Below are 16,358 nucleotides of genomic sequence, written 5' to 3'. Positions count from 1 at the left end.
GGAATGGCGAGCAGCGGTGGCGAAGATGTGGCGGCTCCAAGCCCGTGACCTCCCCTCACTCGCCAGCCATCTCTCTGCGCGATGTCAACGGCGACGGCGACGTGGTGAGGATGAACGGCGACGGGAAACAGAAGCGGCAGCTTCCTGGACAGCGGCGGCGGCGCAAGCAGCAGGACGCAATGGCAGCGGCGGTCCGCGATGATGGTAGGACCTCCTCCACCGGCCTCCCCTCTCTCAGATCTCCCTTCCCTGTTTTCGTCTTCTTTCTTTTCTGAAGTTGTTGCTGTGTGTGTGAAGAAGAGTGTGGTGCGTTGTGTGTGTGTGTGAGTGAGGAGAGTGGCGGCAGGTGTGGGTGAGGTGAGTGTGTGGTTAGAAATTAGGGTTAGGGATAGTTTAGTAATTTTGAATAAAATTAGGGGTAATAGAGTAATTGAAAATCTATTTTAATCTAATAATAATATTTATAAAAATACTATCTAAATTATCTTTAATAAAGTAATTTCTGAAATTAAAGCTACAAATACATAATTGAATTTAAAATTAGTTTATAATAAACCTTTTCAAAAGTTCTGGGTCTTATACTAACTCTAGGTCAAACGTACTTATAGTAGCTAATAGGACTCGAATAGAGATATGCTTTGCAATAGGAGAGAATACTTCGTTGAAGTCGATACCCTCCTTCTGAGTAAAGCCTTTTGCAAACCCATTTGCAGTCCAGAAATTCCTTCTTTTCTTTTGAAAACCCATTTGCATCCAATTACTCTTTTTCCCTTTGGAAGTTGTACTAGCTCCTATGTCTGATTTTTATGAAGAGACTCAATTTTCTCTTTCATTACGGATAGCCACTACTTTGACTCCATGTTGTGAATTACTTCATGATAGGAGTTTGGTTCATTTCCTACCACGTCATCTGTCATAGCCAATGCAAAAGCTATAAGATGTGCCTTTACTGAGTCAAATACACAAGAAGTTGAATCTTATATCTTTTTGGCTTATGAACTTGTTGCTTCTCTCTACTAGTAGCAATACTATATGGTTCTACTTTTCTGGTTTCTTCACCAGTAACTCTATCATCGAATTCATCTGCTTGTTCTTCTTCAGGTTAAGTAGTCCCTAGAGTGCTAGGCAGAATTTTTTCTTCTTCTTGCTTCATCTTTCTATTGTCAACTTCTAGCTCTACCTGCTTCTGGACACCATGATCTATTTCTGCGTTATCTATTTTAAATTTCTGCTTTTAATTTATCATTGATGCCTCATCAAAAATGACATCTCTGCTAACAATGATTTTTGAGAAAACTGTCTTTTCTGTACACCACAATCTATAGCTTTTCACCCCTCGTACATACCTTAGAAATATGCATTTTCTTGCCCTCGCCTCAAGTGTACCATAACTCACATGGGCATATGCAGGGCAACCAAATATCTTCAAATCAAAATAATTAACGGGTCGACTAGACCATACCTCTTGTGAAATTTTCAGATCAATTGCAGTTGATGGAGATCGATTAATCAAGTACACAGCTGTATTGATGGCCTTAGCCCAAAATGATTTAGGAAGACCAACATTGATTCGCATGCATCATGCACGCTCTAAAAGTGTTCTATTCATTTGTTCTGCAACTCTGTTTTGTTGTTTTGTTCCTGGTATAGTATGGTGCCTCACTATACCATTATCTCTACAGAACTCTATAAATTCTTGACTGCAAAATTTTTTGCCATTGTCAGTTCTCAATCGCTTGACTAATTGCCCGGTTGGCTTCTCAACCATGAATTTCCATTGCTTGAATCTTTCAAACACTTCATCTTTATTCTTTAGGAAATAGACCCAAACTTTTCTGGAATAATCATCAATTGGTGTGAGAAAATAGCAAGCTCTACCTAGAGAATTGACAGGGATAGGACCCCACACATCTAAATAGATGTAGTCCAATATCCCCTTGCTATTATGCTTTTCAGTGCTAAACTTTACTCGTTTCTGTTTTTCAAAGATAGAGTTTTACAGAAACCAAGATTGTAATTCTTCGAGCCTTTTAACAAGCCTTTGTTAGCAAGTATGGACATTCTTTTCTTACTCATGTGCCATAATCATGTAGCATTATTATCATTCTTTTTAGAGAATAGAACAACAGCACTTTTGCTTACTGTGCTTTTTTGCAATATGTAGATCTCTCAGTGTAACTTTTCTTTCATCACCACCATCGAACCTTTGAATACCTTCAAGAAATTTTCCTTGCCTATGAATTTGTAACCATTTTTAACTATGGCGCTCAACGAGATTAGATTTCTCTCCAATTCTGGTACGTGCCATGCATGGAGCAATATACTGGTACTATTATCTAATTTGATTCTGGCTTGTCCTTTACCTACCATTGGAATTAATCTGTTGTCTCCTAGTCGGACACTTACATCCCTATTTGTGTAGGAAATGAAAATATCTTTCCTAGGTGTCATGTGAAATGTTGCACTAGAATTCAAGATCCACTCGTCTCCGTAGTTACCAGTGAATACAGTTAGAGTAGAACCAGTATCACTATCTTCAGAACCATCAATTATTATGTTGGCAGAATTTTTTTATTTCTCCTTTTTTTCATGGGTAATTTCTTCTAATGCATCCTGATTAGTGACAATGGAAGCATTTTATAGATTTGTGCTTTTGAGACTTTGACTTCGATCTACTCTTGCTTGAGCTTGTAGACTCCCTTTCTTGACTACGACCACTCGTTATGAACAACCTAGCAGCAGGATTGTCTGCGGTGGATTCGGATACTAACTTCTAATGCTCCTTTTTCAATAGTGCATCTTTAACATTTTTCACTATGATTTCAGATCTACCATATAATATGGTATCACAGAAATGATCATATGATGGAGGTAGTGACGTCAACAAGATCATGGCTTGATCAACATCTTCGACATTTATTCCAACTGCAGCAACATCAAATATCATCCGATTAAAGTCATCTATGTAGACTCTCATAGACTTATTTCTTGAATATTTAAATGTATACAACCTCTTCCTTTGGTACAGTTTGTTGGACAAGGTCTTGACAAAAAAATTTTTATCCAAGGCCTTCTACAATGAATCAGCAGTTTTTTCACCTATTACCTCTTGTAACACGTTGTCTGCCTGTTATAAATGTATTGTACTTCTCGCTTTTGCCATGTATATGTCTTTTTATCATCAGACAATATTTTTAGCAATTTTGTTATTCTATTCAATGCCTTCATTATGCCTTGCTGATCTAGCAAAGCTTGCACCTTTTTTTCCATAACTGGAAGTCATTGGAATTGTCAAATTTTTCCACTTCAAATTTTTGGACCAACATCTTATGTCAAGGTGAAATTCTTTTTCTGATATGGAAGATCAGACAAAAATGAAACCACAGAGCATACGAAGAATTAAACCTTTTTCCCTAAAATTAAGTGGCGTTGATACCACTTATTAGAGATAAGACATAGTCGGAGCGGAAGCGAGCCAAATAATTTTACGTGGAGAGTAACAGGATTAATATGCTAACAAAATAGGTCAAGGAAGAGAGAGAATAATACTAATATTTTAACGTGAAAAAATTTTCTTGATGAATGTGAAAAAATACTAATATGCTTTTGTGCTAGCATTGCATTGGTTCTTACTTGTCTCCACACATGGTATACTATACATACTAAATAAGGTCAGTTATAAAGTGATAAAAAATTCAGTAGTAAGGTTTAATTTGTGCCTAATAAAAACATCAGTAGTAAAGTTTACTTTCCAGTTATTTGTAGTAGAAAAAGAATAAAGAAAATTTCTTGTGAGACAATCCCTTTGCTATTTTTTTTATTATAGCTTTTCCACATTCATTGCCATATTGATTAAATTTTTTATTTCCATATAATGATGTGATTTCACTACATCAGTAATTGATTTATTCAAACCACCTGTAAATCGTATCATAGTAACACTACAAAAAAATGTTGAGTACCATCGAATTTATTGGCAGAATAAGAAAAATAATTTTTCGGTAAACATATTACTAGCAAATTTACTGTTGAAAATAATTCGACGGTATAATCCTCGCTAGTAATCAATTATCGTTGGATTGAAAAATCTGATGGTAAATCACCAGCAGATTCTGAGGCGAATTCTTTGCCCAAAAACTATTTGGTTACCATTAGATTTTTCTTCCAGTAAATTTGATGGTAAATTATTTTTTTAACATAATTAATAGTCAAATTCTAAATAATAGAAATCAAAAAAATGATTTTATTCAATATCAAGTGTACGAATAGAATAAAAAGTCAAATAAATAAAATACAATCAAATAGTCTAGAACAAAATTCTAATAACTACGGATCTTGATAGTTGTCGTCGTTATCATCCTCCTGATCTTGCTGAGACGGCAAACTAGGCGGTGATGTCGGTGCCCCACCAGCGCGCACCTGCTCATGGTATACTGTCATCTGTTGTTGAATCCGTTGAATTCACTCCAGCTCCAGCATGAGGAAATGTGTGTTTGAGATGCATGCAAGGATCTCGTTATACGTCTCCTCATACTACTGCAACTGCTAAGCCTGTTGGTGAAGGCTCTAGGTGAGATTCTGCACCTGCTCCCTCAAATCGACATTGTTCTTGGCTTCGACGGGGCTGGTGATAGAGGCGGATGAAGCCATCATTGTGGAGGTGTAGAGGTTGTTGGTGAAGAATGATCCTAACTCGTAGACACAACTTTTTGTAAGGCTCAGATGTGATCTCGTGCCAAATCGTATCAAGATCGACGACCGAATCACCGGAGTTGTTGTCGTCCTCTCCAGTAGGCTAGGATTGCTGGGTTGCGGCCTCCAGTCTCAGCGAGTAGGACTCCTAGGATCGATGAGAGGATTCCGGCACTGTGGTGTCTGTCGCTAGAGGTGGCGTCGTCATCGAAGTAGTAGGCTGCTGAGCGGATGGAGGTGGTGGAGTCCACTCTAGTTAAGCAGCCGGACGACTTTCTGGTACTTGGTACGGAATTTATAACCAACAAACTAACCGGCAAGTACACCGGGTCGTACCAAGTAGTACCTTAAGTGAATGAGGGTCGATCCCACGAGGATTGATGGACTAAGCAACAATGATTACGTGATTTACTTAGTTAGACAAACAGAAAATGGTGTTTTGAGAGTTCAAAAGCATTAACAGTAAGTTCAGAATATCAGAAAGCAAGCAGTAAATGGGTGTGAATAATATGGGAGAAAACAGTTAAGGTTTCAGAGATATTTATTTTCTGGATTAACTTTTCTTACCAACTATTTTAATCATGCAAGATTCAATTCATGGCAAACTATATGTGACTATGTGACTAAACCCTAATTCCTTAGACCTATTTAGTCTCCTCTAACCTTCATCAACTGCCAATTCCTTGGTCACTTAATTTCAATTAGAGGGTTAAGTTCAATTCTAGTTTATATGCCACAGAAATGTTTTCAAGCTGTTGTTCAGGTAAAGAGCTTTTCCAAGTTTTACAAGAACTCAAATAGAATAAGGGTCATACTTCCGTTCCACCCAGATTTATAAGATAAAGAACGAAAATAATTCTTGAAATTGAAATCAATACATGAATTAAAATAGAAAAGTAATAGTATTAATCCATAGAATAAACAGAGCTCCTAACCTTAACATTGGAGGTTTAGTTGCTCATGGTTTAGAGAGAAAACTAGGATTTCGAAAAACTGTAAAGTGCAGAATGAGGTCTGAGAGAGAAAAGTCGAGCCCGAATGGCTGAATCTTTTCCCTTTTATATCTAATCCTAATTCATGTAAAATATATTTTCTAAAACTAAATAATATATTTTCCTAATTATAATTAAAATAAATGTTTTAATCAATAATCAAATAAAAGTCTCATGCATTGCTTCAATTGGCATGGGGACCATGCCTTGATGATGAACTGGCGCCTAACTTGGGAAATTCCAAGTTAGGCGCCACCTTTGCAGCGCCTCCAGGGAGTGTTGTGTATTGAACTGGAACCTAAATTCAAGAGCTGAAGTTAGGCGCCACCCAGGCAGTCTTAAAGATGAGTTGTTGAGGTTGAATTTGAAGTTAGGCGCCACTATGGCAGCTTGCATTCATAACTTGCTTTTTCTTCCAGCCCAAGTTAGGCGCCACTATGACGTTGTACTTTTGAAGAAAGGGTAGACTATTACATATCGTTGGAAAGCCCTAGAAGTTAACTTTCCAATGCCGCTAAAATCATGTCAATTGGACTTCTATAGCTTAAGTTATTTCTATTTGAGTGCAAGGAGGTCGGGGTTGACAGCATCATTCGCTTTCTTCCTTTTTTGCTACAAAACTCCGTCAAATTCATCCGAATGCAACTTGAAATAAACAGAAATTGCAAACAACTCAAAGTAGCATTCATAGTGGCTAAAGGTAATTAAATCTTGATTAAACTTAATAATTCAAATGCAAATTCACTAGGAAAAGATATGAAAAATGCTCACGCATCACAACACCAAACTTGAATTGTTGCTTGTCCTCAAGCAACCAAAACTAATATAAACTTAGGATGTGAATTTGCATGAAAGATGATTACTCAATTAAGCTCCTGTCTTTTCTCAAAGTGGGATTTATAACACTAAAACTCTGAATAGTTTTGGCATCTCACTATCCTTTGAATTTGAGGAATGTCACTGTCATTCGGAATTAGAATCCGGATAGTATTATGAATTCTCTGACCTTTGTACTTTAGTTTAATCCTTGAACATAGCAAGTTTTTTTTCATTCTCTTTTCTTTGGTGCTTTGCACCTTGAGTCTAGCCGTGACTTTAAATGCTTTGTCTAAAGCTTTACTTGACACAAAAACACCACAAGCACTTGACTAGGGAACTCTCTTTTAGTTCTGATTTTTCTTTCAGTTACTCCCAGACAGTGGTACTCAAAGCCTTTGGCATACTCTGTTAAATGCACTTGATCTTGACTCTTAGTGCTCTATCTCAAGGATTACTTGAAACATTTACACCACAAACATATGACTAGGAAAATAACTCTTTGAGCTTTTAATCATATTTGACCTTCCTAGTCATTGATGCTCAGAGCCTTGGACCCTACTTTTCTTTATTTTATTTTTGCTATTTCTTTTGCTTCAAGGATTAAGCTTTTGTTTAATTCAGAGAATTTATAATAGTTCTCTAAATTCCTATTCCTTATGCACCAACATCCTTTGATTCAAATTCAACTATGCACTGTCCATATCATGCATTCAGAATCACAAATAATACCACCACAATTAAGTAAATAAGACTACTCTTAAATATAAACTCAATTTCTCATGCAATACATCAATTCTTTTCTTTTCCACAAACTAACCGGCAAGTGCACCAGGTCGTACCAAGTAGTACCTCAAGTGAATGAGGGTCGATCCCACGAGGATTAATGGACTAAGCAACAATGATTGCGTGATTTATTTAGTTAGACAAATAAAAAATGGTGTTTTGAGAGTTCAAAAGCATTAACAGTAAATTCAGAATATTAGAAAGCAAGCAGTAAATTGGTGTGAATAATATGGGAGAAAACAGTTAAGGTTTCAGAGATATTTATTTTTCGGATTAACTTTTCTTACCATCTATTTTAATCATGCAAGATTCAATTCATGGCAAACTATATGTGATTAAACCCTAATTCCTTAGACCTTTTTAGTCTCATCTAACCTTCATCAACCGCCAATTTCTTGGTCACTTGATTCCAATTAGAGGATTAAGTTTAATTCTAGTTTATATGCCACAGAAATCCTAATTACCCAAATATAAGAGGATTATATGTCACATATCCCGTTAAGTCCAGATAATTAGTGATTTAGGAGAATATGTTTTCAAGCTGTTGTTCAGGTAAAGAGCTTTTCCAAGTTTTACAAGAACTCAAATAGAATAAGGTCATACTTCCGTTCCACCCAGATTCATAAGATAAAGAACGAAAACAATTCTTGAACTTGAAATCAATACATGAATTAAAATAGAAAAGTAATAGTATTAATTCATAGAATAAACAGAGCTTTTAACCTTAACAGTGGAGGTTTAGTTGCTCATGGTTCAGAGAGAAAACTAGGATTCCGAAAAAGTGTAAAGTGCGGAATGAGGTCTGAGAGAGAAGAGTCGAGCCCGAAGGGCTGAATCTTTTTCCTTTTATATCTAATCCTAATTAATGTAAAATGTGTTTTCTAAAACTAAGTAATATCTTTTCCTAATTATAATTAAAATAAATGTTTTAATCAATAATCAAATAAAAGTCTCGTGTATTGCTTCAATTGGCGTGGGGACCATGCCTTGATGATGAACTGGCTCCTAACTTGAGAAATTCCAAGTTAGGCGCCACCCTTGCAGCGCCTCTAGGGAGTGTTATGTGTTGAACTGGCGCCTAACTTCAAGAAGGCGCTACCCAGGCAATCTTGAAGATGAGTTGTTGAGGTTGCACTGGCTCCTAACTTCAAGAATTTGAAGTTAGGCGCCACTACGGCAGCTTGCATTTATAACTTGCTTTTTCTTCCGGCGCCTAACTTGGGATTCTCAATCCCAAGTTAGGCACCACTATGCCAGTGTACTTTTGAAGAAAGAGGTAGACTATTATATATCGTTGGAAAGCCCTGAAAGTTAGGTTTCTAATGTCGCTAAAATCACATCAATTGAATCTCTGTAGCTCAAGTTATTTCTGTTTGACTGCAAGGAGGTCGGGGTTGACAGCATCATTCGCTTTCTTCCTTTTCTGCTACAAAATTTCGTCAAATTCATCCGAATGCTACCTGAATTAAACAGAAATTGCAAACAACTCAAATTAGTATTCATAGTGGCTAAAGGTAATTAAATCTTGATTAAACTTAATAATTCAAATGCAAATTTACTAGGAAAAGATATGAAAGATGCTCACGCATCAGTAGGCTGCTGAGCGGATGGAGGTGATGGAGGAGTCCACTCTAGTTAAGCAGCCGGACAACTTCCTGGTGGCGCGGGTGGTACAACAGAAAGAGCCATGTGGGGTTAGGACCATGATGAATGGTGTGTGTACCCATTGCCTGTGACATCCCAAGGATGGTCGGAGTAGAGGGTGATGACTGAGAAGTCTCAGGGTTACCAGTAGAAATCTTCCCTCTACCACGACAACGAGGCCGATTCATGACACCTTTTCTGTTATCATGTTTGCAAAGTGCATATCAATTAAGAAAGTTAGTTGGAATTAGTTCAGAATCAAAAATCACTTAAGATGCAAGAATTCAAGTAGGAAGAGCTACATTGTGGAGTATATCAAAATTAAATTCAAATTTGATTTTGATTAGACTTCTTGTGTTTAGTAGTTTAAATCACTAATCTATAAACTTCAATTATATTTAGATTTTTTAGAAATCTCAGCAGAGTTTCATCTATAATTAGAAGGCGTTTAAAATTCTATCCATCAATAATTCACTTAAATAATTCACAAACAAACCAATATGACATTATATCACTACTTACACACCAAAAACTCAATCATACAAAAATCAGCATCTCAAGCAATCTACCATCACAAATTATACTTAATAAAGTATGCCAAATAAACTCAAACATTCTAAATAACATGGTAGCTACAATATGCAATTCAAAATCTAAAATATTCATAGAAGCAGATTGTCGAATACGTGGCATGCATAGGCATAAACAGCAAGAGATAGCACAAACAAACATTCTTTTTTCATTAATTCTCACAAATCATCAGTATATACAACACAAAATCAGTAGCAATATCCATCAACAATCAGAAATTTTCAACAAACTAAAATCAACCTAATAACTAATACTAACTAAAACAGAATTAAAAAAACGTTTGATAAAAACTTATAGTGTTGAACAAAGATAAATGAAACAGAGAAGAGGGGAGGGAGTGCTACTGGAGCTAGAGGTGGCGAAAGGTGATCATCAAAGTGTGGAAAACTTTGGAAATAGAGAAATAGAGCAGTTCTGGTGCTGTGTTTGAGAGAGAGTTATTTAGAGAGCTAGAGAGACAAAAGGTGAAGAAGAAGGAGAAGGTGAGAAGAGAAGGGAGAGATGGGACCGCAGTGGTGCTGGGTGACTGACAAAATGGTCAAAATAGAGATATGAAGAGAGGAAGAGAAGGCCGGCGAAAAAAAAGAGGAAGAAGAAAAGGAAGAATGGTGGTGCCTTGAATGGCGATAGAAATGGCAGAGGGTGGCACTGTGGTGGTGGTTACGGCACAGTGAAGCAGAAGAGAGTTTACAGAAATGTGGGGGAAGGGTTAAGAATTTGAATTTTACCCCACTTTTACTATCGGATTTACCAGCAAAAATATCTGACGGTAACGTGCTTGGCGGTGCCTAAATGCCATGTTTTACTGAAATCCTTTTATCATCGAAGAATTCCAACTGAAAATCCGACGCTAAATTTGGCGCTAATAAAATTAATTTTCGCATCTCTATTTACCGTCAGATTTAGGTACGAAATTTTAAATCTAACGGTAACTAATTCGAGGGACGAATTTTTGCTCGTAATTGTCGAAAAATCTGCCGCTAAATTTGTCGGTAACGTTCCTTGCTAAATCCGATAGTATTCAATATTTTTATTGTAGTGCAACCTCGATATCCTCTTCTATGTTAGCCTTAATCATAAGCATATCTATTTCTTTATAGTAATCTTCAGCTAAATTGGAACCTTAAGTCAACCTGTGTAACTTCTGATGCAGTTCTCTATAGTAGTACGAAGGCACAAATCTCTTCTTCATGAGACGCTTCATATGATCCTAAGTCTATATAGGATGATCTTCATTTTGCTGTCTTGTCTTCACTAATTCATCCTACCAAAGCAAGACATGATTAGAAAAAGCAACTGCTGCCAAATGAACTTTTTTTGTTTCAGAGTAATTATGACAAGCAAAAAATTTTTTCACTTTACGTTCCCACTTTAAATAAATTTTAGGATTATTTCTCCCTTTAAATGGTGATATTTGTATCTTGATGATATATTGATATTGCTATCTTGTCTTTTGTGTCGAGGTGTAGCTCTAGTAGAGTCATCATTAGAAGGTTCATGATTTTGACGACTATTTTTGAAAGTGTCATCTTTAGTACTTTTAGATAATGTGTGTCACCTCATGCCTCTATTCTTTCAATTAATTCAAGTGATTAGTTAGGTGTTAAATGATCATTTGCATCAACCTCATATCAACTAGAGTATTGTCTGAATGAGTCGTCATAACAATAAACCTGCAAAATTGTGACAAAAAAGACCTCACAATTAGGGGTAAAATTAGGACAGGTTAGACTTCATCCTTAATAAGTCAGGCCTGCAATAAAGTTTATTAGTCTGGGTTTGACCTGTAGTCTACTATAAGCTATATACTGAGTATTTATTCTGAGTTATTGATAACAAGCCTAGCCTAACTTAAAACCTGTTAAAAGACTTGATAATTTATTAAAAAAATAAAAAGTTATAAAATAAATAAATAATCAAGTAAAATCAAATATATTAAATATATTTTAAAAAATGTATATATATAATTAAAGAAATAAATAGCCTAATGTATGTCTTAATAGGTCCAAACCTACTTGACAAGCCAAATAGGCTTTTGAACTTGACCTATTAAAAATTTTAGGTTTTTAAAATAGTCTAAGTCAGGACTTTTTTTCTGCTAGGCCAAGTCAAACCAAACACAAGTCAATCCGAAAACTCTTGATAGAATTATCTGTCTTTTTTTCACCCTTACTTGCAATCACTCTTTTATTTGTTTTACTAAAAAATAGATACTCTTATTTATTCTTAAAATTGATTTTTACTCTCTATTAGACTCATCACTCTTATCTTTTACTACTCTTGAATCTTTTTAGTTGTTACACTTTAGAAACTAAATAAAATAAAAAATATATTGATATTTTTAAGAACATAAATTTTTATGATACATAAAAAAAATTAAGCATGCCATAAATACAATGATACAATAAACATTATATACTTCTATGTATACTTGTTATTATTTTTTCTATAATTTAATGGGGCAGATGCCTCTACAACTTTGTATGTGAGTCCGTTTCTGTTTGTGTAATTATCCATTTTGATCTTCGAAATTTAAAATTTTTTATATTGGTCCCCCACATTAGGTCTGAACACCAATTTGATTCCTCGACCCTTTTTCAACAATGAGTCATCAAACCAAGTTTTGAAATGGTAAAATCTTGTCATGCTGGACACTCTAACGATTAGGTGACATGACAAAATTTGATTTTGAATATCATTTGGTCCTTGGAACCTAACTTTTTTTTCTTGCTCTGCGTCATCGTTCTTCCTTCTGCAGGGTTGTTGTTGTTTCCTTTTGCTCCAGAAGCGACACCGATGTCTCTGCTCTCGTCTTCTTCGATGTTGGGGTTGGTGTTACTATTGCTACTGTTTGTTGGAATGTTGTTGTTGTTGGGAGTGTCCAGGAACTCTTGTTCTCTTCTCAGGTGCAGTGATTAGGATGCTGAGATTGAGTTGGTTTTTCTGATTGTCACATTATTCTCAACTCACTATCGATTCATCATGTTCAATTTTAATTTAAGAAAAAGAAGGTTTTATTTTGTTTGTTTGTTTATTTATATATCTGAAAAGAAAGAAAAATTGAGATTTATATTATCGGATAGATAACAAAAAAGAGAAAAAAAGAGACACCCTAATTAAGCACATATATAAAGGGAAAGATAACCTTATCCAAGTGGCAGGACTTTATCTGAAAACTGACCAAGAGAGATTTGCATGTAACCCTAATTAAGCACATATATGAAGGAGGTGTAGTAGTAGTGGCGGCAACAATAATTGCATATGGTGTTGATGATTTGAGGGGAAGAAGTGATGAAAGGTGGTGCAAGAGGAGAAAGACGGTGTGGAGCAAGAAGAAGAAGACTAAATTAGGGTTTTAAGGATTAAATTGGGTCCAACATCAAATATTGTCATGTCACTTAATGGTTAGAAAGTCTAGTATGATAAAATTTTTGTTTTCTTAGCACTTTATTTGTTGACTCATTGTCAAAAAGAGTTAAGGAACTAAATTAGTATCCGAACCTAAATTTGAGAGATTAATATAAAAATCTTAAATTTTAAGGATTAAAATGAATAATTACGTGAATTTTAGGAAGTAAAATGGAGATAAAAAATCATGATAATAGAAAAAAGGGTCGAAGTAATGACACAAACTAAGAGAAAGGAGAAAAAAAAACGAAGGACAATGAATACAGATAAATAGCAAGAGAAAATGAAAGAAATAAAATAAAAACAACAAAGAGGACAAGACAAACAAGAACACAAATATGATTTACCATGATTATTGTGTTCTTTTATATATATATATATATATATATTCGAGAAAATTTTACAAAAAATTAAAAAAAAATGTATTCATCAAAATAAGAAAAAAGTGACTATAAGATTTAAAAAATTTTTATGTCTCTTAATTTTACACCCTTAACTCATAAATTTATTAAGATAAAATAAACTAAATCATAACTGAATCTAAAACAATAAAAACAAAATAAACTAAAATAAACATAAAATAAATTTTAAAATAAATACAAATATAGTCATTTATATTTGATTCAACTTGACTAATGTGTGAATACAACTTGAAAATACTAAGGCAATTAGTTTTTCGTAATCCTTAACCATTGATTTGGCCAATTCTTAGTACACATCTTGAATAAATGATTTAACGATATTTATAAAACCTTCTTTTATTCTTAGATGTGCTCTTGTAATTAAACCAATTGATACATGACAACTTTCAGTTTGTTCCAGAAAGCTCGTATCATAAGAGATGAAACCACCTGCTACCTACATATAAAGATTAAACCTTACTTATTCTGGTGAGTTCGCTTTATATCTGACCTTACTACTTAGAATTTATAGGCATAGCATACCATGTTTGGATTAAAGTGAGAGCCAATACTAACAAAGCAGCAAAGAAGGCAATGTGAGACCATGGGGTATTGAAGTAGGTGCTGCGTAGTTGAGCCAACGAAGTCTTCCATTTGTTTCTGTAATGCGCATCGATTCGAAGCTTGACTGCAACATATCTATTGTCATAGCTTTCGGCGTTGAACAGTTTGCTTGGCAATACATGGCCTAGTTCATTGAAGAGTTTGGCCACGTCTTCATCACTTCCAAGTAAATTTTGGAGGACACCAGCTGCTCTGAGCTCTTTCACATCCTCGGCATCATCAACCAAGGAATCCATCAAAGAAAAGTAAGAGCAAAATTCGAAGTTGTTATCGAAATCCGGACACATCTCATATGCAATCAAGTTGTGATACAGATAAGGTGTGACATCATCAATCACAATCCCTGGAAGCATCAATTGTCCGCTAAACATGTTGGAGATGAAAGAAATGTTACCCCATTTCCATTCAGTTTCGCTTGCTTTCACTCGAATACCCGCTTTTTTAAGATCCCCTATGTTCTTATATCTATGCCAGGAATCTGCTTCTCGGAGAGATAGAATTAACTCTCTTAATGTTATGGGTGAATCTGATAAAACACGCTCTGCTTTATCTGTATCTTGCAATACTAACGCAACAAACATATAATGGAGTATTGATAGGAAACCTAGAAGACCCGACCAGCAGCCTATGTTATGTTTGTATTCACCTTCAGAGTAATATGAGCGAATATAGTCGAGTAGATGAGTATGAGTTGATTCTTTACCATCTTGTTTTTGGGGAATGGTGGTCAACTCTTTTTTCTTCTTTGGTTGGCCCATGAATAGAAAATTGAACAGTAAGTTGTTCAATTGATGAGCACCATCAGCCATTAGTAACTTCAACAACATTATTGGAAGTTGATTTTCCAACAAGATAATATCTCTCCATACATACAACAACTGGTCAAGTTTTAGCAGCAACGATTTTGGATTTTGATCATCAAAATTGTCCATGAAATAGAGCAAAGCACATCCATCCACAAACAGCATCTGTGCTAGTTCCTCATCCTTGTATCCTATAGTCACGTCCTTACAGAACAGATTTCTCAATTCCTGAAGGTTTTGTGTTACCTTTCCATAGAGAAACCTTTTTGCATATTCATTGTCTTGTCCACCTCGTTCACTGGTGAATTGCTCAATATAATGGAACGCCCAAAGGTATTTGAATTGTTGTCCCAGCTGGAGATTACCATTCTGATCACGATGATGGATGGGACCAAATGAGATCATTTTGGGTGAACAGTACCTTTTAAAGTTGGAATTTTGAAGCAACAAGGCGGGAACGTTTTGGATCTTGGACCTATTACTTGGAAGTTGAATATTTTCTTCCAATATTGGCAGCTCAACCCCAAGCAACAGTTTAGTAGCATGAATATCTCTTCCATATGTTGCCTGCCATTTCTTCTCATCAGAGGAAATATTGGCATCTGATTTCGCCGAGGCAATCACGATGCCATTCTCCACATCTCGGCCATCCACATTCTCATTAGCGGCAATTTTGATGGTATTTAATTCTTCAGGGGCCTTCTCCACATCCAATTTTGCATCCATTATCCAGTGGTTATTAGCTTTTGCTTGTTTAGCTTCTTCTGAGTGCGACAAATCAAAATTTATCAATAATATTGATTCCTGAAGAGGCAAAGGCCAATTTAGTCATTAAAATTTAAAATTAAGGTTAAAACTTTTAATAATCTTTTAAGGGTTATTTTATCTTGTGCCTTTTAGGATTATTTCTCCACTTTTTAATTTAGATATGAAAGAAAGAATAGTATAGGACGGCAGTTATGGAATGTATGGATACTTTACGCAACTGGTAGCAAAAGTTGGACCGTCCGATTTTTAAGAGGTATAGAAATCGGCCTGTCCGATTTTTTGGTATAAAAATCGGATCCTTCGATTTATGTTTAAAAAATTAAAAAAATTTAGGTACAATTTGTGTACCCCAAAATTTTTTGATTTGTGTACTCCAAGTTTTTTCTAATTTGTATACTTTTCACAATTTTAAAAAATACCAAAAATTCAATGTTAAAGTATATTACTCATCTCACTTCTATATCTAAATTTTTTAACCTTATTTTTCTATGTAAAATTTTTTGAGTATCATTTTGATAATTTACTCTTTAAATTGAGAGTATAAAAATAGTGGTGAAGCATTGGTATGAAACTAAATATGTGGATAAAATAATAAAGAATTAATTACCAGAAAAGAGAAATATATATTAATGAGATAAAAAGATAATTAAATTTATTATTTTAGTCTTCTGACTATTTCTTCATAATGATTATGAAATAAGTTTGTCCAAAAGCAATTTTAATGGAGTGCTTTTGAAATATCACTTTTGATACTTACAAAAAGTGAACTAATTTAAAGTAAAATTAGCATTATTATTAATAGATAAAATAAAATTTAATTTATTTTAGAGATA

At 34.9% G+C, this 16,358-nt stretch overlaps 1 protein-coding gene across 2 annotated transcripts in view; it reads right to left on the bottom strand.

Moving 5' to 3' along the window:
- The window catches only part of LOC107624986 (putative UPF0481 protein At3g02645), a 15,927-nt gene continuing 13,114 nt past the window's right edge, over positions 13,546–16,358 (bottom strand). The window contains exons 2-3 of one of the 2 annotated variants that reach the window (XM_016327491.2): positions 13,874–15,561; positions 13,546–13,787 (exon numbers count right to left, since the gene is read on the bottom strand). In XM_016327491.2, coding sequence (XP_016182977.1) covers positions 13,784–13,787; positions 13,874–15,483 — 1,614 coding nt within the window. In that variant the 5' untranslated portion in view covers positions 15,484–15,561 and the 3' untranslated portion in view covers positions 13,546–13,783. Of the gene's footprint in view, positions 15,562–16,358 lie in introns of both variants that reach the window. The other variant, XM_016327489.2, reaches the window with a different exon arrangement.

Source organism: Arachis ipaensis, chromosome B02, assembly GCF_000816755.2.
Source record: "Arachis ipaensis cultivar K30076 chromosome B02, Araip1.1, whole genome shotgun sequence".
Classification (NCBI taxonomy): domain Eukaryota; kingdom Viridiplantae; phylum Streptophyta; class Magnoliopsida; order Fabales; family Fabaceae; genus Arachis; species Arachis ipaensis.
The sequence above is the reverse complement of the archived record's forward strand: the minus strand, read 5'-3'. Positions and strand labels throughout refer to the sequence as shown.